Source organism: Gossypium hirsutum, chromosome D06 (assembly GCF_007990345.1).
Source record: "Gossypium hirsutum isolate 1008001.06 chromosome D06, Gossypium_hirsutum_v2.1, whole genome shotgun sequence".
In the NCBI taxonomy this organism is placed as follows: Eukaryota; Viridiplantae; Streptophyta; class Magnoliopsida; order Malvales; family Malvaceae; genus Gossypium; species Gossypium hirsutum.
Genome location: NC_053442.1, coordinates 47,824,482 through 47,850,964, shown reverse-complemented (window position 1 = coordinate 47,850,964; position 26,483 = coordinate 47,824,482). Strand labels below are relative to the sequence as shown.

Below are 26,483 nucleotides of genomic sequence, written 5' to 3'. Positions count from 1 at the left end.
TCGAATAACTCAAATAATTCAAATAACAGACTGGTGTAATTACTATCTTGGTCCCTATCAACTTTGAAAATAAGCAAATTGATCTTTCTTAACAAAAATTACAAAATAATTGAAAATAATTTTCAAAATTCAAAATATTTATAAAAATTTTATATTTTATATTTTTAAAAAATTCTAAAAAATTTAAAAAAATTTAAAAATTTTCTAAAATAATAATTTTGGGGCCTAATTAATGATTCAAATGTATCATACTTAAGTATTTTTTTATTATTTTGCTTTGAAAAAATTTTCAAATATATATGGTTTTAAACTTTTGTGCTCTAACATGGAATTAGTTATACTGTAACAATATTTTTATTTGACATATTTAATTTTTTTAATTTAACTCGAACAATTTCACTCAATTTGACTGGAATTTAGTATCACTCGACTCGATTCGAAAAAATTTCGAATTGAGTTAGAATGATAAAATAGGACTCGTGAACTCGATTAACTTGAACTTTTTTCACTCGATTCGATCGAACACTCACCCCTAATTGTGAGGATCATCTTCAAGTTTTTTTCTTGCCAAGTTTTCTTTTTTAGAGGAGAAATTAGAGCAATTTAAAGAGAATTGTGAATTCATCGGGTTTCTAAGACTACATAGGACTTCTACACGTCATCTTCATCTTTTCCATATATGTTTCGTATTTTCTTCTTTATTCTATTTTTTCCCTGTTTAATTATTCAAATCTTTAATTTATTTATTTATTTATCTTAATTATCTATTTTAATTGCTCCCTTTAATACTTTTAGATCTAACTTGAATTTGTATGTGTTTCAAGTTGAATCAAATTCTGAGTTTTTTATTTGTCTAGAACCCTTGACCAAATCTGTGACTTGGACAAACTTATGATCCTCTTCCCCAAACACCGTCTATGAACAATTATCAAGAAAAATCATTCTACAAGCTTGGCAGACTGTTGTTCATTGGCATCAAATTTTTTTAATTAGAATTAGTTGAAAATAACTTTATTTATTTACTAGATAACTATTTACAACACATTTTTTGCTGGAAATAACTGTTTTCGATAGAATTTTTGACGAATATCTTGTGGAAGCCCGCCCCACCCCCTGCTGAACAGCTAGAATCTTTTCAGTTTTAAGCCTCTGGTTTGGGCAACTTAGGCTTTGTTTTGTGCAAAGAGTTTAGCCACCTTTGTGCCCTCTAGGATTCGAGAGATTGGTGTGAGCTAATATATAACCACTCTATTTTTGTGGTCTGGGGAGCTCCCAATTCACTCTATTGCAAACAATGGGTATCAATGCATTAGCTTGAGTCGTGAAGGGCTTTAATTTCCAGAGTTTTGGTTTAGGGTGACTTTTGAATTCTTTTCCTGCATTTACAAAGTTGGTTCCCATTCCATATGGCTAGTCCGTGGTCATGCGTGCATACCTAATCCTTGTCATGTGTTAACTTTGAGTTTCAATTGTTTATTTTGTTGTTAAAGGTTTTTAAAGCCTTATGCTATGTGGGCTTCAGGCATTTGTTGTTATGTTATTTTACATCAACGGAAATTTATTTCGAACAGAAAATTTGGGACAGTCAACTCTTCGTGGACCTTATCTAGTATCTAGGTGGATGGGGTGCCATCAGATTTTGACTGTAAGTTACCGACTTATTCTGGCATTTAAACTCGAAGTCAACATTTCTGACTTGTCTTCAAATAATATGTTACTAACGTGCGTGCACTCAATTTTTGTACGGTGATGTCCAGGTAGATGATGATGCCCCCATGGAAGAGAGTTGAAGGCATGGGCCTACGCCTTGATCAAGGTATCAGGACTCGGTTTTGCTGGCTGTTTGGCCCAATACATTGTTTCCTCACCTATTACAGGGATCTCCAGGTCAATAGTGGGGGTTGGTCAGACTCAGCCGTGGAAATATGGAATAGAACAGCTTAGGTTTTAGAATAGAATACCATCAGAAAGCCTAATACTTGCAATTTAAGATAAACTCCAAGTGGTTTAATAAAATAATTACAAAAATTTTCAATTTTAGGTCATAGCGCTAGATTCATAGAATCAAAATACACAATCACTTCACCAACTATAGGCATCTTCTTGCAGCAGCATCTTCATCAGTATAGAAGTCGAGACTCAAAACATAGTCTCGATTTTAATAACAACACCTTGAAAGTCGGCCAACAGCTTGAAAGCTTACCACAAGAATGAAACATTTTTCCAACCAACCACTCTTCAAGTTGTATGAAACCTCTTTATCCACAGCAAAGGCACTCTGGAATCTAATGCTTCCAGGTTTTCAACTTGATTGTAAAACGCTCTATTTCCCTGTCTATGGAACTCATTTGTGGATCTGCCTTTCACGACTAGTCTACAACGCAATATCTAAAACCATATCTCTGACAGCATAGAGATTGCTTACTTCAGTATAATTGCTTCCAACTGTGTCCGTCACCGACGAAGGCTTTGGGTGAAACTCTTCCCTAACACAAGGTAAAAACGCTCCAGGGGCCAATGATGAGGTTGCTTGTACCACGTCTTCTTCCTTGCTAGCATCATGTCTTCCCTCAGTCAAGGAGAAACCGAAAAGTCTGCAGCTACTTTTACAGGAGGAATCTAATTCTTGACTAGTCCTGAATACTGGTTGAGCTGCTAGAGGTGAAGCATCACCAGGTTGAACAGAACAAATAGAATGACCGAATAAATCTGAGCTTCCAAGATCCCTCGCACGGGAATCATATTCACTGGCTGAAGATGGAAATAGCTTTCCCTCATATATTTCAGGTGCATGAAAAGAACTCTGTTTGTTAACTCCCTGTTTCCTTTTTTGGTTGTTAGAATTATAGATAGGACTGAAATTCAGAATTGGATTGCTCACTTGTAGGAACGTTAACACTGAAGATGGTGAGGACGTTTGTGTAGATGGTGCAAATGGTCGTGTACGACTATGAGTATTATACCTCTGCATCAAGGAAGACCATCCACTTCTAGTTCCCGACAACTGACCAACATCAGGGAGACCAAAAGCGTCATTTTCTTCATTTTCATCTGCAGTTGAACCGTTTCTATATGGAGGGGACACAAAAATTTCTTGACCTTGCAAGACCTTACGGAATCGGAAAGATTCCCCAAAGCCTACATTATTACGGGAAATATCAGGACTCACCAGTGAGCCTCTACCAATATTTCCTATTGCAGAAAAATCAGAACCAATAGAACCAGGAATGCAACGCCTTATTTCAGACCAATGCATATTCAGACTATCAGAACCATCATAAAGAGTGTTAAAACCCAGATTTTCTTGAACTTGCAATACCTGGGACCACAAAGACTCCCCAAAGTCTGATGCTCTAATTCCATCTGTTAAAAGAACGGACTATGTCAAATACTATCGTTTGACACAAAAGAGAGTATTAGTTATGCAGAAAAACCTACCAGGAACCATAAATTCAGAATTTCCTGAAGGAAATCCAACTCGGTTCCTTTTTGAACCAGGAGAGATCAAGCTGTTAGAACCGGAAACTGAACCAGATGGCTCAATTTCCCAGGGAGAAACCCTACCATGCCTGTTGGCATCAATATCATCCCACCTTACCTACAAAAAATGAGCCAGAACTTTTAGATTGTCCCTAGCCAGAAAGAAATATTAGATTGACTCTAGTAAATTTCTGATAAAAATCATAAACTAATGAGACTTTCAACATATTTTCTAACAGGGATGACAAAGCACCAAGACCATGTCTAAGCAATCCAAAACAATCATGCTAAGATCCACAAGTTGACAAACTCAACATCATATTTCAGTTTCAGAAGTACAAGCACCTTCCATATGTACTTCCCTAAGTACATAGTGTTTTAGTAAGAACAGTTATAACGATTACTTCCTAGAAACAGCAAGGCAGGAACTATTATACAACAAAACATTTACCAACTTAACTTCCAAGGATGGATAGAGACGAGGGTTAAAAAAGTAACAGGAATGATTAAGAGTTGTGCATAATTACTGTGGCAAAGGGTTAACAGATAAACCCTTTTTTCTACTAATAACCTGACAGTTAGGCGTCAACAGGAACATTATTCTGACAATAGTATATGCTTATGACCAAAAGACACTCAAAATTAGAAACTTGTACAATATTATATCATATATAAGCAAGTTCTGCTATACCATCAAACATCTCCATTTTGAACCAGGCCATCGAACAGGATTTATATCACTAATTCCAGTTATTACTCCTGAGTGTCTGCAAGAAAAGTCAATTAAGGCCTTCATCACATGGTAGAGTAGGTCTTTGCTCTCCTCTTTAGGCTGAAAATCAAATAATTTGAACTCAAGAGTTGGAGATTCAATAAGGTTGTACCTTCTTTCTGCTGCATCTTCAGCTTCAAATTGCATTTTGAACCTCATTCCAATAGAAAATGAGGGATCAAGACACTTCCAGAATTTATGCACGGGTATTACGAAGTCCGATGAACTGGCCCTAGTACATCATCCAAAATCTTAGCTTTAAGATCACATCAAGAAAGTGACAGTAGAGAAGGATCCCAAGAAAAACTAAAACATACAAATTATAGAAAACAAGAAGCTTAAGAGTACATTATGCACGCATTCCTCACAAAGAATTAACCACCAATGAGATATAGGACAAATGGCAATTAACATGAGAATCAAGAGTTAAGCCTATGGAGATTTTCTAATAATAATATCAACTTGTATATAGAACACTATATATCTAAACTAAAGATGATTTCTCAAAACTTCTGCATCATGCATAAATTATTTTGGGATACTAAGAGGATATACAAATAACATACAGTGTGATTCAGGCTTTAAGTGAACAGAATCTTGAGAAAACAAGTGAAAATACCAGCCCCATGAGCCACTTCAAGGTTTAGACCAAGTTTTTTATGAGCATATCAAAGTACACATAAGCTGCATACTTAAAAAATATAAGCAATAAATTTAATAAATTTAAACATAGTATATGTATCATTCTCTCATTTCAAATCCTTTTACCTCCACAAGGTCAGAGCATAGCTCAAAAAGGAAAAAGAATCTAAAAGTTCACTTGGAAGTTTCAAATTGCATCCTCAGAATATAGCTTGTAAAGTATCTAAATAGGGCAGTGGCATACCTTGGATTGTAGTAAATGCTGAATACACTTTTCATAGAAACAGCATGAACCACATCTGCAAAATTGCTGCAATTCAACTGCTGGCTGCAAGAAGATGGAAAAGAAGAGCCATCTTTAATTTGAGCAGCTCTTCGGACTCCAAGCCTCAGTTCTCCATCTTCACCCCTGCCATGGACACCAAATAAGAACTCCTGTAGGATATTAATTAGAACTTCACAAAGGGAATATTTGTAACCTCAGAAAAAGCACCGCATCTCCAGAGACAAGCTTCTTCTTATTTACAAAAGCACTCCATCCGGAAGTCAGCAAATGTCTCCGTGGTTGACCTACTCAAGCCAAAACTATCTTTAACAGCAAATAGAGAAATGAACAGCTAATCAAGGCTCTGACCTACATGCCTTTGTTCTGAGAATGGAAATCCATAATGTGGAACTTTGCGCTAAAATGCACCCGATAACTAGTGCATACCCCTATAGATGTGTCGAAATCTCCATTCAGAACCATGCAGGTCTTTTGCAACAAGCTCTTGTGAGGGCCTTTGCTGATTATAGTCCTACAATACCAATCTAGTTAAACTCAAAAAGATACACTGAAGATTGCTTTACAAAAACATAATGAACTGTTGTAAATATACATTGAAATAAGCAATGAAAAGTTAAAGACAATACAAGGAGAAAGTGCAAGAAAATTACCAAGGGAGGAAAGCAGTCCTCGGCAGCTCGACGAGGAACAGAGAAGCCACCATGCGTGCTGGTATCGGAAGCGGTTAGTGTCTTGCAGAACATATGGGGCGTGGTTGACTTGACATTGGTTTCAGCATCCTCCTCTTCCCCATCTGCCTCAGTCTTCCCTCCCTCCAACTTTTGCTCAGATTGCTACAAAAGGCATAATTTAGTAATTTACACAAAAAAAAAATTGAGTTAACAGGAGAAAAAAGGCACCTTGAAAATGAAATGAGAAGAAACAAGCACATCAAACCAACAAAATGACACCAAATGTGGAACTAAGTTCAACTCATCTTTGGACTATTTCTAATTCAGAATAACGGTATTGCCTACGGACCAAACTGAATATAATTTTCTGTTCATACTACTTTTATAAGCAACCATTAACCAAGCAAATCAAGGAGCTAGAATAAAACCCACCTCAGTTTCAGGAACCAATGAAACTTGGGCGTAAACCTCATCTGTGGCACCCTCAGCCTGCCAACAAGAACAAACATTTCATAGCAAATCCACATTCTAAGAATAACACACTGCACCACTCTCCTTTGTCCCCTATCATTGTCGGGGAAAACAAATCAAGTAAAAAATAAAATCAATTCCAAATACTCGAAACACTCGATTTCACATGATAAAACCATTTTCACAAGGTCAATTCTCTGGAATACTACATCAAATCCAGACGCAATCACCCTCCCTCCCCCCAAAAAATATGGAGGAACCAAACCCATAAAAGCACAAAAAAAAAATACGGACTTTAAAGCTCTCCCCTTTGAAATAGTCCTCGAGAATACAAACCTAGAAATAAAAAGGAAAATTTTCCCACAACCCCAAACCTCGACAACGCATTCATTAGACAAGATAATATATAGAACACACAAGATGGAGTGACAGTTTATAAAACACATGTATAGATAGCTTACATGGAGCTTGACATCAACAACCCGACAAAACACGTGGGAAGGGAGATCATAAGCTGCAGCTACACCGGAAAAATCGGAAACTTGTTCCAAGTGGCCTTGAGGGAAGTACACCACTACATTTCCTCTCTTTGGCAAAGATATAAGGGGACCAGCACACGCATGCCAAAGTTCTAAACAAACAGAAGAACCAGAACCAGGGGCACTTAACACTGAAGCTGAAGATGAAGATGGAGACAAAGAACCAGATAATGGAGTTTCATCGTCTTCCGTAGAGTTCAGATCGATTAATCCCCCCATTGGTATTTAAAAATAAAAGCTTAGAAAGAAATGATTTTCCTGGAAACGTTAAGTAGTGAGATATGAAGAAGAGGGTTTTTCATGACTGCATTTTCAGAGCTTAGAAAGAAATGGTTTTTTGGCATTGCAAAAAGAAGAACAGAGAAATTAAGTCAAGACCTCAAAAAACACATTTTTTTTAAAGAGAGGGGTGATGGGTTTTAGTCTATTTTGTCTAACAAATCAAATCAAGCCTTTTTATTACCTTTAATTAATTAGGAAATTACAATTAAAAACACACACACATACAAAAAAAAAAAACTTCAGTAATTATAATAAATAGATATAGTAAAGGTGTTTGTATATACATATATATTTGGTGGTGGGGTGGTTCTTGACTGCAAGGTGAGCAGTAGCAGTGCTGCATGACTGCAACTACTGCTGCTGCAAATGCTGCCACTGGTGAGAGTGATGTGTGGCAGGAAGGGTGAAAGAAAGAGCTTTTAGTAAGTGGGGTTTTAACTTTGTTTTAGTTAAACTTTCTCTTTCTATATATATACATACATTAATTGTGTATAATTTTAAAAAATAAAAATGAAAGCTGAGTGTGTTGCTGTACGGCTCCCTGTATTTCCGGGCGGATGTCCATTCTGTCACCTTCTACTTGCCCAAATCTCACTCATCTCTATCCCTATTAAACCTCTCTTTTTAAGGTATTTCTTTTGGATAGAATTGCACATATTTTTAATATTTAAATGTTACAGCTTCAAGTAATTAACATTTTAATATTTTGAGATCATAATTATACAGTAACATTAAAGCGATAAACTTTTTCCAACTCCAAAACTATAAATCATTGATTTGTCCAACTTGCCAAGTTGCAATAACCATATATTTATATATTAATGATAAAGGATTACAGTATTGATCGTCTCTTCTATGATTCTTGCTTGGCCATAAGTATTGACTTCGATGCAGAGTCTTGTAGGCCATTATGGTGGTTTGTTTTCTTGAGTAAAAAGCAATGAGAGATGCAGGTAATTATGGCTGACCAATATGGGATTTTTGTGTTTTAATCATGAAAGGAATTCCCTTCATACGTAGCTATTCTCTGTTTTTTATATAATAATAATAATAATAAACTAGTCTATGCGTCAAATTAAGACCCAATGTTAAGGTCCAAACATTAATTGAAACTTCAATTTTAGGGAAATTTATTACAATAATATTAAAAAATAATTAATTTTAAAAATAGTGTGAATTCTGAATTAATTATGAAAATAATATATTTATTGTAGTTAAAGGTGGTGTCGCCTCAAGTACAAGGGATACCACCTAAAATATAAATTAATTATTATAAAATAAATAAATTAAAATGGGTTTCGCGTTAGTTAAGGCACCCTTAACTTTCCTCATATTTTAATAAAAATGTTGATTACCAACAGAGTTAAATGATATTTTTAATTTTTATTTATAATATGATGTTGGATTTATCATTATTTATATTTGAAATGTAGATTATATATTTTAATTAAATTTTATAAATAATTACATTAAAGGTTTAAATATTTTTAAAATTTATATTTTATATATCAAAATATTAATAATGAATTTTTTTATACTTTTACTAAAATATAATAATATTAACAAATTTGAACTTTAATTTTTTTAAAATGTATATTTTTACTTTACAATATCATGTTTAAAATAAAAATTTTATTTCTTAAGAGTATTTTTTTACAACAATACTAAACATTTAACTCTTAAATCAAACTTTTTAAAAGCACTTTTTAAAATATTTTTTCACGGCACTTTCCAAAAGTAATAAAAAATTTAACCCTCAGTCTCTACTCTTAATTGCAACAAACACGGACAAAAATTGTAATAGTAGACAAAAACACTATTGTATAGGATGCATAACAACTCTAACCAATATAAAATAAATAAATGGTAAATTTGTCCAAAAATTCATATTACGCTCGTAATCTTAGATAATTTAAAGAATGAGTGGTATTGAGATTATTGAAACCATTTTTTTGAAAACAGGAATTGACTTTGAAAACGAAAATGGAGTCGCCACCGATCCTTTATTAAGGTGTGATCGGATCACCTGAAAAACGATTCTGGTCTGCGGAATTTGAAAAAAACAGGTTCAGGAGTCAGTTACGTACGAGGAAGGGTTAGCACCCTCATAACGCCCAAAATCGGTACCGAATTGATTGTTTAATGTCTTGGTGTCGAAAATTTAAAAAGATTTTAAAAGAAAACTTTTTAACTTAAATGAATTAAAATAATAAAACATTCTTATTTCAAAGAATTAAAACGTCACACCCAGTGAGTTAGGGCGCAACATTTTTAATCTTCAAAATTAAGTTTGTCTTTTGACACTCATGCTTTTAAACCTAAGAAGGATATTCGGTTATTTAGGTCAAATGAAAAAAATCGAAACCCAGTAAGTTAGGGAACGATTTCTCAAAATTCCAACTACCGAATATTGCCTTTATTTTCTTAAAAATTATTATTTCGAGATGACAAAATGTCATATCCAGTGAGTTAGGACCCAAAATTTTTGGATTCCCGAGAATAAGCTTTTATTTGAAATTTGTACAATTTTATTGCAAAATAAATACTTGACTATCTAAATTCATCGAATAGAATTGAAGCCCAGTAAGTTAGGACACAATCCTTCTCGAAAATTGTGAATACCAAATATTTTGAAAATTTACTAAATAAGATGATTTTCATGTTTCAATAAAAACAATCATTTTTTTTAAAAATATACAAATATGTTTTAAAAAATGTTTAATAAAACGATTTAATAGACAATAGAAATTTAAATAAATGTTATATGAAAATAATTTTAAAATAATTAATACATAAAACACCTTGAAATAAAATTATATACTAAGTAATTCTAAAATAAAGTAATATGTAGTAAAATGATATATATATATGCTTGAAAAATAAGTGAAAATATAAATAAACATAACAATAATCAATAATATTAAAAATAATAGTGATATACAATAACAATAATAACAGTAGCTTAATAACAATAATAATATTAACAAACTAATATTTAACTTAATTAGTAAAACAAATACAATGGATTAAATTATAATCAAAACAAAATTGAAAAGAAAAAAACAAAATCAAATCAAAATAGAGGACTAATTTGCAAAATGTGCGTAACATGAAGGGCCAAAAAAGGAAACTAATCCAGCTTTCAAAACGCTGCACAGCATTGGATTAAAATGAAACAATTTCAACATTTCATGGAAAAATTTGAAAATAAAAACCACGGTTTTGAAATGATGGAAAAATGAAAAGGATTTAAAACATAAATATCTCATTAATGTTTAAAACACGTAGATCTGATCGGGCTTTGGATCGGGTCACACGGTTTATCGGGTAAACCTGGCTTATACGGTGCTGTTTTGCCTACAGTATTAAAACCAAAAAAAATCTTTTAACAGGACATTTCATTTCATTTTCTTCAAAAACAAAGAGATCAACCCTAGCTTTCTCTACTAGGGTTTTCAAAACACATCCCCTAAACCGCCGCCAACAATTGGGCCAAACTACGGCCTCCGACGCTTCTCCGGTCCTTCACTGCGACGGAGAGGACCTCAACGGCACTAGGTAAGTATCACGGCTTTCTTTTTTTAAAAAAGTAAAAATATCATAAAAAATGAAACGAAAAAAAAAGGAAAAATGTACGAAGAAAAAATGAAAGGAAAAAAATGAACCACCTCTAAAAAACACTCTCTGATCTTTTTTCAATAGTTTTTTTTGGATCCAATTTTGTAACCCTTTTACAAAAATCATTCGGCTTTTTATAGCCGAATCTTTACAGAGAAAGCAAAAATAATAATCTTTTTCATTTTTGCTATATTTTCGGTCATTCTAATGCTGTTGTGGTTTGTTTGCAGGAAAAACGTGCATGGTGGGTGCGGGGCGACGTGCGCAACGTGCGGGGGCGACGTTGGGGCGGTTGCTGCAGGGGTGGTTACTGCGGCGCCAGTTTGCTGCCACTGCTTAGGGTTTCTGCTGTATTGTTTTTGTTGAGGGCCACACTGTAGTTGGGATAGGGTTTAGGTTAGTGGGCTAGGTATTGGGTCATTTGGATTTAGGTTATTTGTAAAATGGACTATTTTTTATGTTTATTTATTTGGGCCCGGGCTTAAAATTTGGTATTACAGCTGCCACTCTTTGCTCGTTGTCGTGTAACGGGAACAGAGCAAATACTTTAAAATGGCTAATTTTGCCCGGTTGTGCTAGACCTTGGTGCTCTTCTTCTTCAAGTAGCCTCATTCCAACCTACTGCGTCTTTAGAAGTATAGGAATTAGTGCTTCAATCTACTCCACTGTAACTTCAGGGAGATGAGACTTGGCTTCAATCTGCCCCAATGCAACTTCAAGAGGATAAGATTCACCATCTTCAGTCTGCTCTACAGCAACTTCAAGGAGATACGACTTGTAGCTTTAATCTACTTTGTTGTAATTTCAAGAGGATGAGATTTGTGACTTTAGTCTGCTCCACTGCAACTTCAGGGAAATAAGACTTGTCATGGGGATTTAATCCGACCTACTGTAACTTCAGAGGTATAGGATTCATCATTTTAATCCGCTCCACTGCAACTTCAGGGAGATAGGATTGGATGTGATCTGCTCTACTGCAACTTCAGAGAGATAAGATCTAAGGTTTTAACTCACTCCACTGCAACTTCAGAGAGATAGGATCATTGGCTTTAATCTGCTCCACTGCAACTTCAGGGAGATAAGACTTACCATCTTCAATCTGTTTAACTGCAATGTGGGGGAAATAAGATTCGCCGTCGTAGCTTCAATCTGTTCCACTACACCACCAGGGAAGTAAGATTCACCGTTGTGACTTCAATCTATTTAACTACAATGTCGGGGAAACAAGATTCACCGTCGTAGCTTCAATCTGTTCCCTTACACCGCCAGGGAAGTAAGATTCGCCATTGTGGCTTCAATTTATTTAACTGCAATGTCGGGGAAATAAGATTCATCGTCGTAGCTTCAATCTATTCCCCTACACCACCAGGGAAGTAAAATTTGACGTTGTGGCTTCAATCTATTTAACTACAATGTCGGGGAAACAAGATTCGTCGTCGTGACTTTAATCTGTTCCCCTACACTGCCAGAGAAGTAAGATTTGCTGTTATGGCTTCAATCTATTCCACTGTAATGCCAAAGAGATAGGATTCGCTGCCCACAGCTTCAATCCGCTCCACTTCAGCTAATCCAAGTCTTAACGCCAGGGAGATAAGATTCGCTATCTTTAGCTTTAATTTGCAACGTCAAGGCGATAAGACTGGTGTCTTCGATATGCTTCGCTGCCAGTACAGGAAGGTAAGATCTGCTATTTTCAACCTACTCCACTGCTGCTCAGGGAGACAAGGCTAGTATCTTCGATCTACTTCGCTGCCAATACAGGAAGACAAGATCTGCTTTATTCAACTTACTCCACTGCTGCTCAGGGAGATAAGGCTAAGATTTCACCAGTTTGTTCTCTTGGGAACATGACCTGTATGATTCAATTTATGAACCTACTTATGCCTAGTGATTAGGATGTCATGATCAGAATGAATCAAATGCTCTTAACTAGACGTGTATGAATGATATTTGAATGAATGTAAAATATTATTTTTTCCGAGAATGATCCCGCTTAGGTTGTCATTACTCAAAGTTTATTAAGATTTCATCACTGACATGCTACAACGACTTCTTGCTTGGCTAACATCTCCGAAGAAACACTTAATTAGACTGCCCCCACTGTAAACTTCAAAGTTTAATCCACTGGGACACAAAATTTATATCATCTTTTCACTGTAACCCAAGCGTAAAAAAAGGACTTTTCTCAATCGTCTCTTATCGCAATGTGAAGCACTTTGGTCCTTTATACCATTATCAGGGCGTCATACCAAATGCCTATGCACAAATGAAGGATTTCCTTCTCCGAGGAAACCTCTTCTTATCGTAAGGTGATCATTGCTTATTTGTTTAATGAAGCTTTGTCACCAACACCCCATTTTGCCGTTTTGTTCCGTTAGTGTTTTGACAACAAAATCCGAAAGGATAATCTTACTTTAAAATTTTCCTTTTTAGACATTTCAACCCTTGCACCTGGTGTATTCTAAACAATGGCCCTGTTTCAGGTCCCTATATTATTAGAAACTTCTAGAGTAATATGCAAAACTTCCTTTGTAAAAGTATTATTAGCCCATTAATCATTGTTTCAATGGAAAATGCTTGAACAAGAGTATCGAAATGGACAAGATGAAATTCATTGGAAATAAAATACGAGATAAATAAATCATCAAGAATAATAAGAATAAAAGAAAAAAATTGATTAGAAACACGTATCTTGAAAAAGAATAAAGTATTCCAAGACAGCAAATTTAATATAAATAGTGGGAAGGCTAGGCGCCCTAGATATCACAGCTTAAACTTCTCTATGCAAACTTTTAGAAGACCATTCTGAGTTTGACATGTGCCTAGAAGACCAACAGTACTCTGTTGATGCCCCAAGATGTCGCGTCCCCTTTTTCACTGATTCAATCATAGTAAAATCACCGGATGCCTCACTTGATCAATATTTGAGCCGCCCATTTTCGTGTTTTCAACTCAAATCCCCTTTGGTCTCAAAGTGCCATTTGTGGGTTTTCACCTTGGCCTCTTCCTTTTCTTTCTTTTCTTTTTTTCCTTTTATTTTTTTAAGAAAAGTTCTTTTTAACCGAATCTGAGTTTATAGGGTTAGGAAAATCTTTGCCATCCATCTCACTCAAGATCAAAGCTCCCCCTGAAAAGGCCTTCTTTACAACATATGGACCTTCCCAATTTGGCATCCATTTTCCTCTAAAATCCCTTTGTATAGGAAGGATCTTTTTTAAAACTAGCTCTCCCTCGTGGAATTCTCTGGGACGAACCTTTTTATTGTAGGCTTGCATCATTCGCCTTTGATACATCTGACCGTGCTGAATAGCCTTTAGCCTTTTTTATTCTATTAAGTTCAACTGATCATAACGAGATTGAACCCATTCTGCCTCATCTAATTTCAACTCAGCCAATACCCGAAGAGAAGGAATTTCTACCTCAATAGGCAAAACTGCTTCCATCCCATAAACCAGAGAGAAAGGTCTTGCCCCGGTCGAAGTCCTGACAGACATTCTATAAGCAAAGAGGGCGAATGGTAAATTCTCATGCCAGTCTTTGTAAGTCCCAGTCATCTTTCCCACAATTTTCTTGATATTCTTATTGGCTGCTTCTACTGCGCTATTCATTTTTAGGCAATATGGCGACGAGTTATGATGTCTAATCTTGAATTGACTGTAGACCTCCACTATCGCACTATTGTTCAAATTCAATGCATTATCGGATATGATCCTCTCAGGCATTCCATATCGACATATGATCTCCTTTTTCAAGAATCTGCTAACTGCTGACTTCATAACATTTGCATATGAAGCAGCTTCCACCTATTTGGTAAAGTAGTCAATAACCACAAAGATGAAGCGATGCCCATTAGAAGCCTTTTGGCGATATTGGCCCAATGACATCCATACCCTACATAAAGAAAGGCCATGGAGAAGTCATAACATGAAGAGGTAAAGGAGGTGCATGCATTTTATCGCCATAAATTTGGCATTTATGGCATTTCTTAGTATAATTGATGCAATCTCTTTCCATATTGGACCAGTAATACCCAAATCTCATAATCTACCTGGCCATTGTGAAACCGATTGTATGCATGCCGCAGATAGCCTCATGGACCTCCTCTTGAATTTTTCTAGCTTCCACTACATCCACACATCTTAGGAGTATCTGATCCTTCCCTTTTTGGTATAGGACCTCTCCATCTAGGACATAGTCAATGGCCATTCTTCTCAATGCCCTCTTATCATTCTCCGTTGCCTGATTTGGATACTCACAATTTTTTACATATTACAATATATTCAGATACCAGAGATGTTCATCTTTTTTCTCTTCCTCAATATTATAGCAATGAACTGGGGTTTTAGAAATACTTATGTGAATAGGCTTCATGTCCTCTAACTTTTTCACTCGGATCATAGAGGCTAGGGTGGCCAACGCATCAGCCATTTGGTTCTCATCTCGCGGAAGATAACAGAAAGTGATGTCATCAAACTTGTCTATCAATCCAAGAACTATCTTTCGATAACTGATCAGTTTAGGGTCTCTTGTCTCCCATTCTCCTTTGAGTTGGTATATCACCAATGCGGAATCCCCATACACTTTTAGCACTTTGATTTTACGTTCGATGGCTGCACGAATGCCCATAATGCATGCTTCATATTCTGCTATATTATTCGTACAGTCAAAATCTAATTTGCTAGCAATAGGATAATGATCTCCACTTGAAAACACCAGGACTGCCCCAGTTCTGTTACCCATAGCATTCGAGGCTCCATCAAAACTTAGCTTCCACACATGATCCATTTGGGGATTTTCTTCAGTGGTTGCCACATACATCAAATCCTTATTTGGAAAATCAAAGTTCAAAGGCTCATAATCCTCCAAGGCTCTACTAGCAAAAAAGTCAGCTATTGCGCTCCCCTTCATGGCCTTTTGACTCACATACATTATGTCAAATTCAGAAAGCAAGATCTGCCATCTGGCCATCCTTCCATTCAAAGCAGTCGAGTCCATTATATACTTTAAGGGGTCTAACTTTGAAATCAACCAAGTCGTATGATACAACATATATTGCCGTAATCTCCGAGTTGTCCAAATCAGGGCACAACATAACTTCTCGATAGACGAGTACCTCGCTTCATAATCAGTGAATTTCTTGCTGAGATGTATATTGCCCTTTCTTTTTGCCCGGTCTCATCATGCTAACCTAACACGCACCCCATGGAATTGTCAAACATTGTTAAATACAGTATTAATAGACTATCCGGACTAGGCGGTGATAGCATTGGAGTATTAGCCAAGTACCGTTTTATTTCGTCAAAAGCCTTCTGACATTCTTCATCCCATACACCCGGATTATGCTTCTTCGAAAGACGGAATATGGGGTCACATTTCTCAGTTAGTTGTGAAATAAACCGAGCAATGTAATTCAATCTTCCCAGAAAACCTCGTACTTCTTTTTGAGTGTGTGGTGGAGGTAAATTTCGTATTGCCCTAACTTTGTCTGGGTTAACCTCAATTCTTCTTCCACTAACTATGAAGCCCAGCAACTTCCCTGATCTGGCTCCAAAGGTGCACTTTGTTGGATTAAGCTTGAGTTGGAAATTTCTTAGTCTCAAAAACAATTTCCTCAGAACTTGAACATGCTTCTCTTCCGTTCTGGATTTTGCAATCATATCATCAACATAAACCTCAATCTCCTTGTGCATCATGTCATGAAACAAAGTCACCATGGCTCTTTGATAAGTTGCTCCTGCATTCTTCAATCCAAAGAGGATCACTTTATAACAGAACGTTCCCTACAAAGTGATGAATGTGGTCTTTCTCATGTCTTTCGGATGCATCTTTATTTGATTGTATCTAGAAAAGTCGTCCATGAAAGAAAACAGTGAATAGTCTACCGTATTATCCACCAAAGTATCAATGTGAGGCAACAAAAAATTAACTTTTGGACTAGCCTTGTTCAAATCCCTGTAATCCACACACATTCGCACCTTCCCATCTTTTTTAGGGACAGGGACAACGTTGGCTACCCATTCTGAATATTTGACTTCTTGCAAGAACCCAGCATCAAACTATTTTTTGACTTCTTTTATCTTTAGCACAATATCGGCCTCATTCTCCTGAGCTTCTGCTAAACTGGCTTGCAATCTTCTTTTATAAGAAGACAGTGTACCACAATATCAGTGCTTAACCCGGGCATATCCTGGTATGACCATGCAAAGACATATTTGAATTCATGGAGTAATTCGATGTGGTCTCGCCTTGTCCTGGCGGTAATGTCAGTTCCGATCTTTACCTCATTTCCCTCCTCCAGGCTCACAATCTCCAATGATTCCTTGTGAGGTATGATTTGCTTATCCTCTTGTTCTACCATTCTCAATAAGTCCGGAGATACACCACAGTCTAAGTCATCTTCAAAATCATGTGATCCCTATAAACACATGTCTTGCTCAAAAGGGGATTCTGAGTCTGAAGCAGTGTCATTCATATCATTGATATCTGGGAACCTATGGTAGGTGCCAAAGAATATACAAATAATATATGAATTTATGAATAAATATGATTATGAATGATGTGGAAAAAAAAGAATAAAAGAATAATTACTCAAAAAGAATAAAAGACTATTGGCTCAAAAATGAATACAAAAAGTTTACTTTATTAGAATCATAACGTTAAACATATGCATATAAAGAAATTTATATTTTTAAGTCAAAAGCAACAAGGATGTTTAAAACAATTACTCTAAACAAACTCTAAAAACTACAGGAATTTCTTCCGCAGTCTAATTTTCAGCTCACTTCAGGTTCGTAAGGGTGAATCTCTAGCAATACCTTTCTTTCAATTGTGTCTATGGCATTGATATGAACCTCTCCTAACATTTCTTCAAGACCTTCCTCTTTAAGCATTCTTTGTTCACGAAAAATGAACCCCCTTGATACAAAGGTCATGGATATGTGAGGAAAAACCATAGGCTCCCACTTAACTTCATTTCCACTCAAGCGTGCCTTTCTCCTTTTACGTCTTTTTTCTATTTCCCTTCTCCTTTGTTTTATGTCTGGTCTATAGCCTAGACCAAAATGATCAAACTTATCTTTCATCACTAGTGCCTCAACTCCTCCCTACAGATGTCTTCCCAATCCTCTTCCTGATACAACTCATCTTCCCGCCATTAATTGAATACCCATTTTTGTAGTCTTGGATATCTTTGGCACTGAGATTCTATTCCCCTCAGCAATAAATGTTGCATTCACGAACTCTAGAGATCGAAAAGAACATTCCACCGCCTCCTCATTAGTCTCCACATATGGTACATTATTGGTTATTGACGCAATAATACCCTCCTCGGTATTTATTGTCACCAACGATCCCTTTGACAATAACTTTAGCTTCTGATGCAGCGATGAAGGTACAACCCCTACCGAGTGTATCTAAGATCTCCCCAACAAACAGTTATGAGAAAGCTTGATATCCATTACAATGAAATCTACTTCATAAGTATTTGGGCCAATCAGTAATGGTATCTCAATTCTCCCCATAACCTTCTTTTCTGTTCTATCGAATGCCCTTACTACATTTTGACACGTTTTTATATGTGAGCTATCTACAGGTAGCCTATTGAGAGTAGATAAGAGCAATACATTTAATGTGGATCCATTATCAATCAAAACTCTAGGCAGCATGTATCCTTTGCACCGAGTAGTAATGTGCAGAGCTTTAGTGGACCCCATACCTCCAGATGGTATTTCGTCATCATTGAAGAAAATAAAATTACTGGCGCTTATATTGCTGACCAACCGATCCAATTTTTTGACAGAAATATCATTAGCCACATATGTTTCGTTCAATACCTTCATCAGCGCATTTCGATGTACCTCTAAACTCATGAGCAACGCTAACATAGATATACGAGCTGGTTGCTTATGCAGCTGCTCTACAACACTATACTCACTGTGTTTCAAAAATTTCAAGAATTCAGTGGCTTCTTCTTCCTTTATTGGCTCATTAATCAATGGCCTAGATTCAACTGTCCTCTCCTTCTTTTGTTCTGTCGTAAAAATTTTCCCTTCCACCAATTCTGCTTGGGCATTTATCAAATCGTAGTGCTTCTCACTACGCATATAAGAACTTGTCTCTTGGCTTTCTTTTGGAATACTAACCAAAGCTTCCTTTCCCGAGATTTTTATATTGCAATCATAATTCTAGGGAACCTTTTTAATATCCTTATACGAAAAATTTATAGGCTTCTGAATTACAATCTTCGGTTTCACCTGTGCCCTAGCCTCATTAACCTTATGGCGCGAGATGATAATCACAAGATGATTAACTTTTAGAACCCTCGTCATTAACTCCGATGCACATATACTTTCTTTTTCCTCCACTTCTTCGAAAAACTCCACTTCTCTATTATCCATCATGCTCTGGACCAGAGCTTTGAATTCTTTACATCTCTAAATTTCGTGTCTCACCTCATGATAGAACTCACAATGATTTTGGGTCTCACCACCTCCCTCTGAATCCGAGACAATTAACCTCTTCCCGCCATTTTTTTCCAAACCCACTTTAAAGGGATTTTTACCTCAGCAATGCTTTCCTTGACCCTTCTCCCCATATTTTCACTCATCATGTTCACCCTAGCATCAGTGTGATTGGGTAACAGATTTCCTGTACCAGATGCATCATCTACCTTGACAACGCCCATACTGATGAGCTTTTCAACAAGTTTTTTAAAAGCTGTACAATGTTCTATGGAATGTCCTATAATTCTTGCATGGTAATCGCATTGTGCATTCGCATCATACCATTTGGGATACGGAGGCTGTAAAGGGGTCAAGTAAAAAAGGGGCAACAACGTGTGCGTTGAATAAATTCTGATACAACTCCTTATATAACATTGGAATTGGTGTGAATTAGGGCCTCTCAGTACTTGGCCTCGTACCAGATTCCTGTTTTGATGAACCCTGTTGATTAGCCACTACTTTTCTGGGTTGATTCACCGTAATCGATTTGCTGTATGTATTCACGTTGTTTACCTCACTTTCTTTTTTCTTTGAGGATTGCCTTCTGTTATTCTCTCCAACATCAATCTTCCCACTCCTTATAGCACTTTCAATCATCTCACCACTCATGACTATGTGAGAAAAGCTTTTTGTGGCACATCCTAACATATGTGTGATGAATAAGGCTTTCAGTGTATTTATAAAGAGCATTGTCATTTCTCTTTCAAGGAGCGGTGGTTGGACCTGAACTGCAACCTCCCTACATCTCTGAGTGTACTGCCTGAAACCTTCAATCGACTTCTTCTCTATGTTTTGCAAGGTAATTCTATCGAGAACCATTTCTGCCACATGACTGTATTGCTTCATAAAAGCCTGTACCAAATCCCTTCAGGAACTAATCCTAGCACGACTCAATTGATTATACCATTTAGATGCTGCCCCTGTGAGGCTATCCTAAAAGCAGTGTATCAAAAGTTGGTCATTACTAACATATCCAGTCATTCACCTACAAAACATGGTGATGTGGGCTTCAGGGCAACTGGTCCCATTATACTTCTTGAACTCTGGCATCTTGAACTTGTAAGGGAGCACCAAGTCTAGAACCAAACTAAAATCCTTAGCATCAATCCTACCATATCTCTCAGTACTTTCCATTGCCTTGAACTTCTCTTCAACCCACTTCCACCTTTCCTCAAATTACTTTGGCAATTCTTCTTTCACTTTTTCTTTTTCAATCGCCTCATTGAAATCGGGGATAACAGGATTGACAGGATTATTCTTAGGGATAGAGCCCGATCCGGCTTGGTAATTTATTGACCTCGAAGCATCAACCTGAAACTGCTGAGGCCTAATTGTAACAGAAGATTTGCATGGGTATACTTCAGCTTGGGGCTGCGCATGCAGAGGAGCAAAGCCTGGAGGATATAGGGGTCCGTCATCACATTCCTGTTCGACATTATCCATAGGGCTCTTTCCCTTATCATTTCCTTCAGTCAACAGTCACGTTAACTGTGTCATCATGCTCCCTTAAGATTCCATCATTTTGTCCATCATATTCTGCTGGATGTTATCGAGCTGCTCTTGTATTTGCTGCTGAAGTTGATCCTGTATTTCTTTTTAGAACTGTTCGAGTTTTTTTAATCTTTGGTCCATACTTTTTTATTTCGCTCGTGTACCGTAACGGTGTTGGGTTGGCTGGTTAGCTTCCAGGTTAACTGAGGAATGATTTTGATTAATTAGAACCTTTTAATAGTTTTTAATGCATATGATGCGATGTATGAAAATGAATGCAAAAAGGCGTCAATTCTAATTTCAATTACTTTTAGAAAACTTTATTAGAAAATAAATCCCTTTACATAGAATGGGCTACAAATAAGGCTTTGCCCTAATACCCAAGACCTTAATCTTCTTAAGTAACGAGGCCAATTCTTGTCCCCGGTCTGACTCTAATTCAAACTTCACGCTCAATGTATCGGCCTGTTCTGCCAAAGCTTGTAGGTGATCTACTACCTCTCGAATCTAAACCACAGCTTCTCCCATAACATGATCCATGTTTCTAACTTGATTTTGGAAATAATGAAGTTGCTCATTCTGACGACCTTCCTTTGCCTCTAGATGTTCAATCCGAACCTCACAATTTCACAACGCTGCTTCTAACCCTTCTATTTTACTCTTCATCTCTTCAATCTTGCTTAGACTTGCCTTTAGCTCTACTACAAAATTTCGAGTTCTATGTTGACAAAGAGACCCTTCTAACTCAACCACTCTATCTTTTAGTTCGCCTTTTTCCTTTTGGCTCTTTGACAAGCTCTTTTCTAATGCTTCACTTCGTGTTTGAACCTCTTGAAATTTTCTTTCCCACGAGTCTGACTTGTTTCTTTCTTCTCGAATCTCTTCACGCCACTGCTTTGAAGTTTTTCCAAGCCCGGTAGTTCTCATTGATAGATGCAGTTTCTTGTAATTCGTCTTCAAGCTATCTAGTTCTTCTTCGGCCTTATTCTTCCCCTTCTTTAGTTTATCAGCTTCAAGCCTCTGAACATCCACATCCAGTCTCAAATTCATCTGTTCTTCCTCCATTTGCTCTATTTTCTTCTCTAATTCTGCATTTCTTCTTTCAAAGTCCTGCTTTATGATTTCCAGCTCAGAAGGGACAACCCGCAAGTGTTCCTCTATCGATTGATTATTTTCCTGACTTGGCCCAGGGACGTTATCGTTGATCCTCTTAACCCACCATTCGCTATACTCGAAAGTTTTCATTAGACCCATAGCTAATCCCTTCATTCGGTGAGTTTGATTCCATGTATTGGCCATCTCACGAACCTTCTTTTTGTAACCATCACCCTTATACGAGAATTCACACTTGGCCAGTCCCTGAGTTGCGAGCACAAACTGCCTTGTCCTGTATTGCCTTAGCACTAGCAATGGGGCATAACCAACAGCTCCCAAAATTCCAAGCAAAGGAACCCAGTCAAAATCCCCACACCGATATAGGACCTCATTTGGAAGCAACCACGGAGCTCTTCACTCGATATCCTCCTCTTACAAATTCTGAAAAATTGCCATCCATTTCTCTTCTGAGATGTCATCCGTCCTTGGTGTAGTCACTATCTCATTTGATGGTGAATAACTTTTAGGGAAGACCCGATAAGAAACTTTATCAACCTTCCAAAAGTGATTGTGGAACCATGCAAGTAGGAGCTGCGCACATCCAACGAATCTACCCTCTCTAGCTCTCTGGCATGCATTCAGTGACCTGAAGGTTTCTACCAAAAATACTGGGATTAGTGTAACTCTCTTATCAAGCCGATCAAATAAGTCAGTGACCGCCTCGTCCACATGTCCCAAAATCTTAAGGAACACAACCAAACCATATATACTTAAAGCAAAGATATCTACCTTCTTTTTCACATCTGGGTGCGTTAGAATGAGGTCCTTCAAATTTTTCCAAGGAATACACCTGCTATCCCCCTTTTACTTGATCCGAGCTATAACCCACTGCTCATTCATCCCGTTATATTCACCAGCTTCCTAAAAAAGGTTGGTACATTTACCATTTTCGAGTAGATTCTGTCTACTTGAATCCTCAAACACCGAAGTAAAGCCATGTATTCTTCTATTGTAGGCACCAAATCAACTTTCCCGAATGTGAAGCAACTATAGGCCGGATTCCAAAACTGGGCAAGAGCTCGAAACAGACGCTTATCTACCTTCATATCAAGTAAATAAGGCAAATCCCCATAATTTGAATAGAATAACTGTCTAACCTCATTATTCCACTGCTCCCAAATTTCCTTCAACTCCTGTAAGTTGTTCTGGGTTACGCTAACACGGGTGAAGTCCCATAATTCTGATACGTATCCCTCGGCCAAACTATCACCTTTTTCGCACTGTGTGATCTCAGCCCAAGCTCAAATAACCGCATTATCCTCCACTCTATCAAGAAACCCATTTCTCATGATAAAATTTCTATCTAGCAACTGAATACGAACCAACGCCTTTTTATAATAAAATTCCATGTAATTGTAATGCCATGCAATCAGAGTAAAACACAAAAATTCAGTATCAATTAAATATAATACAACCAAGAAATAGTAAAAACTCCTAATTAGATGTCTACTAAGGTTAAGAGTAATTCTACCTACGGTGAGTTCTTAAGGTTCACTATATGCGGTTCGGCTTCTAGAGCATAGGTACCTGAACCAGCAGATTCCTCGATCCTCACTCATTATAGGCTCATATGGACCAAGTTCAGTTCAGGGGAATACATTTCCCTATGACTATACGGAGATGTAGATCTCACGGAGGCATAGGTACAGATGTATCCCGAAAGCGATCCACTATCCTATATGGAGGTGAAAACCTCACGAAGGACTAGCTTCTCACTCCCACTTAGAAATGCAAAATGCAAATAAGCTAACAGACTTAGGTCAATCAAGCAAGCATATGATGATAAAAACCAATGAATGCAAAGGGGAAATCACAATTTAAAACAACTTTTTGATTTTTAACAAAAAAGACAAAAAATAATCAATTCATGGCTAAACTTTCTATAATCCCCAGTGGAGTCGCCAAGCTATCGAAAACATTTTTTTGAAAACGGGAATTGACTTTAAAAACAGAAATGGAGTCGCCATCGATCATTTATTAAGGTGTGATCAGATCACCTTAAAAACGATTCTGGTCTGCGAAATTTGAAAAAAATAGGTTTGGGAGTCAGTTACGTACGAGGAAGGATTAGCACCCTCGTAACGCCCAAAATCGGTATCGAATTGATTGTTTAATGTCTTGGTGTCGAAAATTTAAAAAGATTTTAAAAGAAAACTTTTTAACTTAAATGAATTAAAATAATAAAACATTCTTATTTCAAAGAATTAAAACGTCACACCCAGTGAGTTAGGGCGCAACATTTTTAATCTTCAAAATTAAGTTTGTCTTTTGACTTTTAACACTCATGCTTTTAAACCTAAGAAGGATATTCGGTTATTTAGGTCAAATGAAAAAAATCGAAACCCAGTAAGTTAGGGAACGATTTCTCAAAATTCCAAATACCGAATATTGCCTTTATTTTCTTAGAAATTCTTATTTCGAGATGACAAAATGTCATGTCCAGTGAGTTAGGACCCAACATTTTTGGATTCCCGAGAATAAGCTTTCATTTGAAATTTGTACAATTTTATTGCAAAATAAATACTTGACTATCTAAATTCATCGAATAGAATTGAAGCCCAATAAGTTAGGACACAATCCTTCTCGAGAATCATGAATACCAAATTTTTTGAAAATTTACGAAATAAGATGATTTTCATGTTTCAATAAAAACAAACATTTAAAAAATATATATACAAATATGTTTAAAAAATGTTTAATAAAACGATTTAATAGACAATAGAAATTTAAATAAATATTATATTAAAATAATTTTAAAATAATTAATACATAAAACACCTTGAAATAAAATTATATACTAAGTAATTCTAAAATAAAGTAATATGTAGTAAAATGATATATATATATATGCTTGAAAAATAAGTGAAAATATAAATAAACATAACAATAATCAATAATATTAAAAATAATAGTGATATATAATACAATAACAATAATAACAGTATCTTAATAACAATAATAATATTAACAAACTAATACTTAACTTAATTAGTAAAACAAATACAACGAATTAAATTATAATCAAAACAAAGTTGAAAAGAAAAAAAAACAAAATCAAATTAAAATAAAGGACTAATTTGCAAAATGTGCGTAACATGAAGGGCCAAAAAGGGAAACTAATCCCGCTTTCAAAACGCTGCACAGCATTGGATTAAAATGAAACAATTTCAACATTTCATGGAAAAATTTGAAAACAAAAACCATGGTTTTGAAATGATGGAAAAATGAAAAGTATTAAAAACATAAACATCCCATTAATGTTTAAAACACGTGATCTGATCGGGCTTTGGATCGGGTCACACGGTTTATCGGGTAAACCTGGCTTATACGGTGCCGTTTTGCCTACAGTATTAAAACCAAAAAAATTCTTTTAATAGGACATTTCATTTCATTTTCTTCAAAAACAAAGAGATCAACCTTAGCTTTCTCTACTAAGGTTTTCAAAACACATCCCCTAAACCGCCAACAATTGGGCCAAACTACGGCCTCCGACGCTACTCCGGTCCTTCACTGCGACGGAGAGGATCTCAACGGCAGCAAGTAAGTATCACGGGTTTCTTTCTTTTTTAAAAGTAAAAATATCATAAAAAATAAAACGGAAAAAAAGGAAAATGTACGAAGAAAAAAATGAAAGGAAAAAAGATGAACCACCTTTAAAAAATACTCTCTAATCTCTTTTCAATAGTTTTTTTGGATCCAATTTCGTAACCCTTTTACAAAAATCATTTGGCTTTTTATAGCCGAATCTTTACAGAGAAAGCAAAAATAATAATCTTTTTCATTTTTGCTATATTTTCAGTCATTCTAATGCTGTTCGTGGTTTGTTTACAGGAAGAACGTGCATGGTGGGTGAGGGGCGACGTGCGCAACGTGCAGGGGCGACGTTGGGGCGGTTGCTGCAGGGGGTGGTTACTACGGCGCCAGTTTGCTGTCACTGCTTAGGGTTTCTGCTGTATTGTTTTTGCTGAGGGCCACACTATAGTTGGGCTAGGGTTTAGGTCAGTGGGCTAGGTATTGGGTCATTTAAATTTAGGTTATTTGTAAAATGAACTGTTTTTTATGTTTATTTATTTGTGCCCGGGCTTAAAATTGGGTATTACAGAAATTATACTTTATATTCCAACATGAAGACAATATATGGGATTGTGAGATCATGGGGTACTTGAAATATTTTGAATCCAAACAATGTCATTTTGTTCGGAATGCATAAAATAAACAAAAAGCTCTTTAGTTTAAGGTTTAAATGCAAAATCACTTCTAAAACTACACAACTTTTCCTACTTAGGTACTTAAATTTTTTTTTGGGTTAGAAGTAGTACATAAACTATCAATTTCATCCTTTTCATGCCAAAACACGATGCCAACCAATAAAAACAAGGAATGTGGCATATTATTATTGGGTTTTATACACTTTATGGATAAAATAGACAAAATTGATAGTTTAGGTGCCATTTTTTAAAAAAATTACTTTAAATACCTAAGTGAAATAAAACCAATATAGTTCAAGGCTAATTTTGTAATTAAGCCTTAGTTTAATCAATGGTTAACAATTACAATCATATATTTGTCTTTAGG

The 26,483-nt window shown here is 36.2% G+C and overlaps 1 protein-coding gene and 1 long non-coding RNA gene across 2 annotated transcripts; one reads left to right on the top strand and one right to left on the bottom strand.

Annotated features, from left to right (window-relative positions):
• Positions 1–1,958: 1,958 nt before the first annotated feature.
• Positions 1,959–7,548, bottom strand: LOC107901896 (auxin response factor 3). Its single transcript, XM_016828063.2, has 10 exons — positions 6,784–7,548; positions 6,284–6,340; positions 5,831–6,013; positions 5,607–5,691; positions 5,374–5,464; positions 5,139–5,303; positions 4,365–4,484; positions 4,172–4,247; positions 3,439–3,598; positions 1,959–3,363 (listed from the first exon to the last, which is right to left on the bottom strand). The coding sequence occupies exons 1-10, from the start codon at positions 7,078–7,080 to the stop codon at positions 2,375–2,377; spliced, it is 2,223 nt and encodes a 740-aa protein (XP_016683552.1). The 5' UTR covers positions 7,081–7,548; the 3' UTR covers positions 1,959–2,374.
• Positions 7,549–25,142: 17,594 nt separating this feature from the next.
• LOC107900406 (uncharacterized) lies at positions 25,143–26,059 on the top strand. Its single transcript, XR_001684928.2, has 2 exons — positions 25,143–25,448; positions 25,740–26,059. It is a non-coding gene; the product is annotated as an uncharacterized lncRNA (long non-coding RNA).
• Positions 26,060–26,483: the final 424 nt, after the last annotated feature.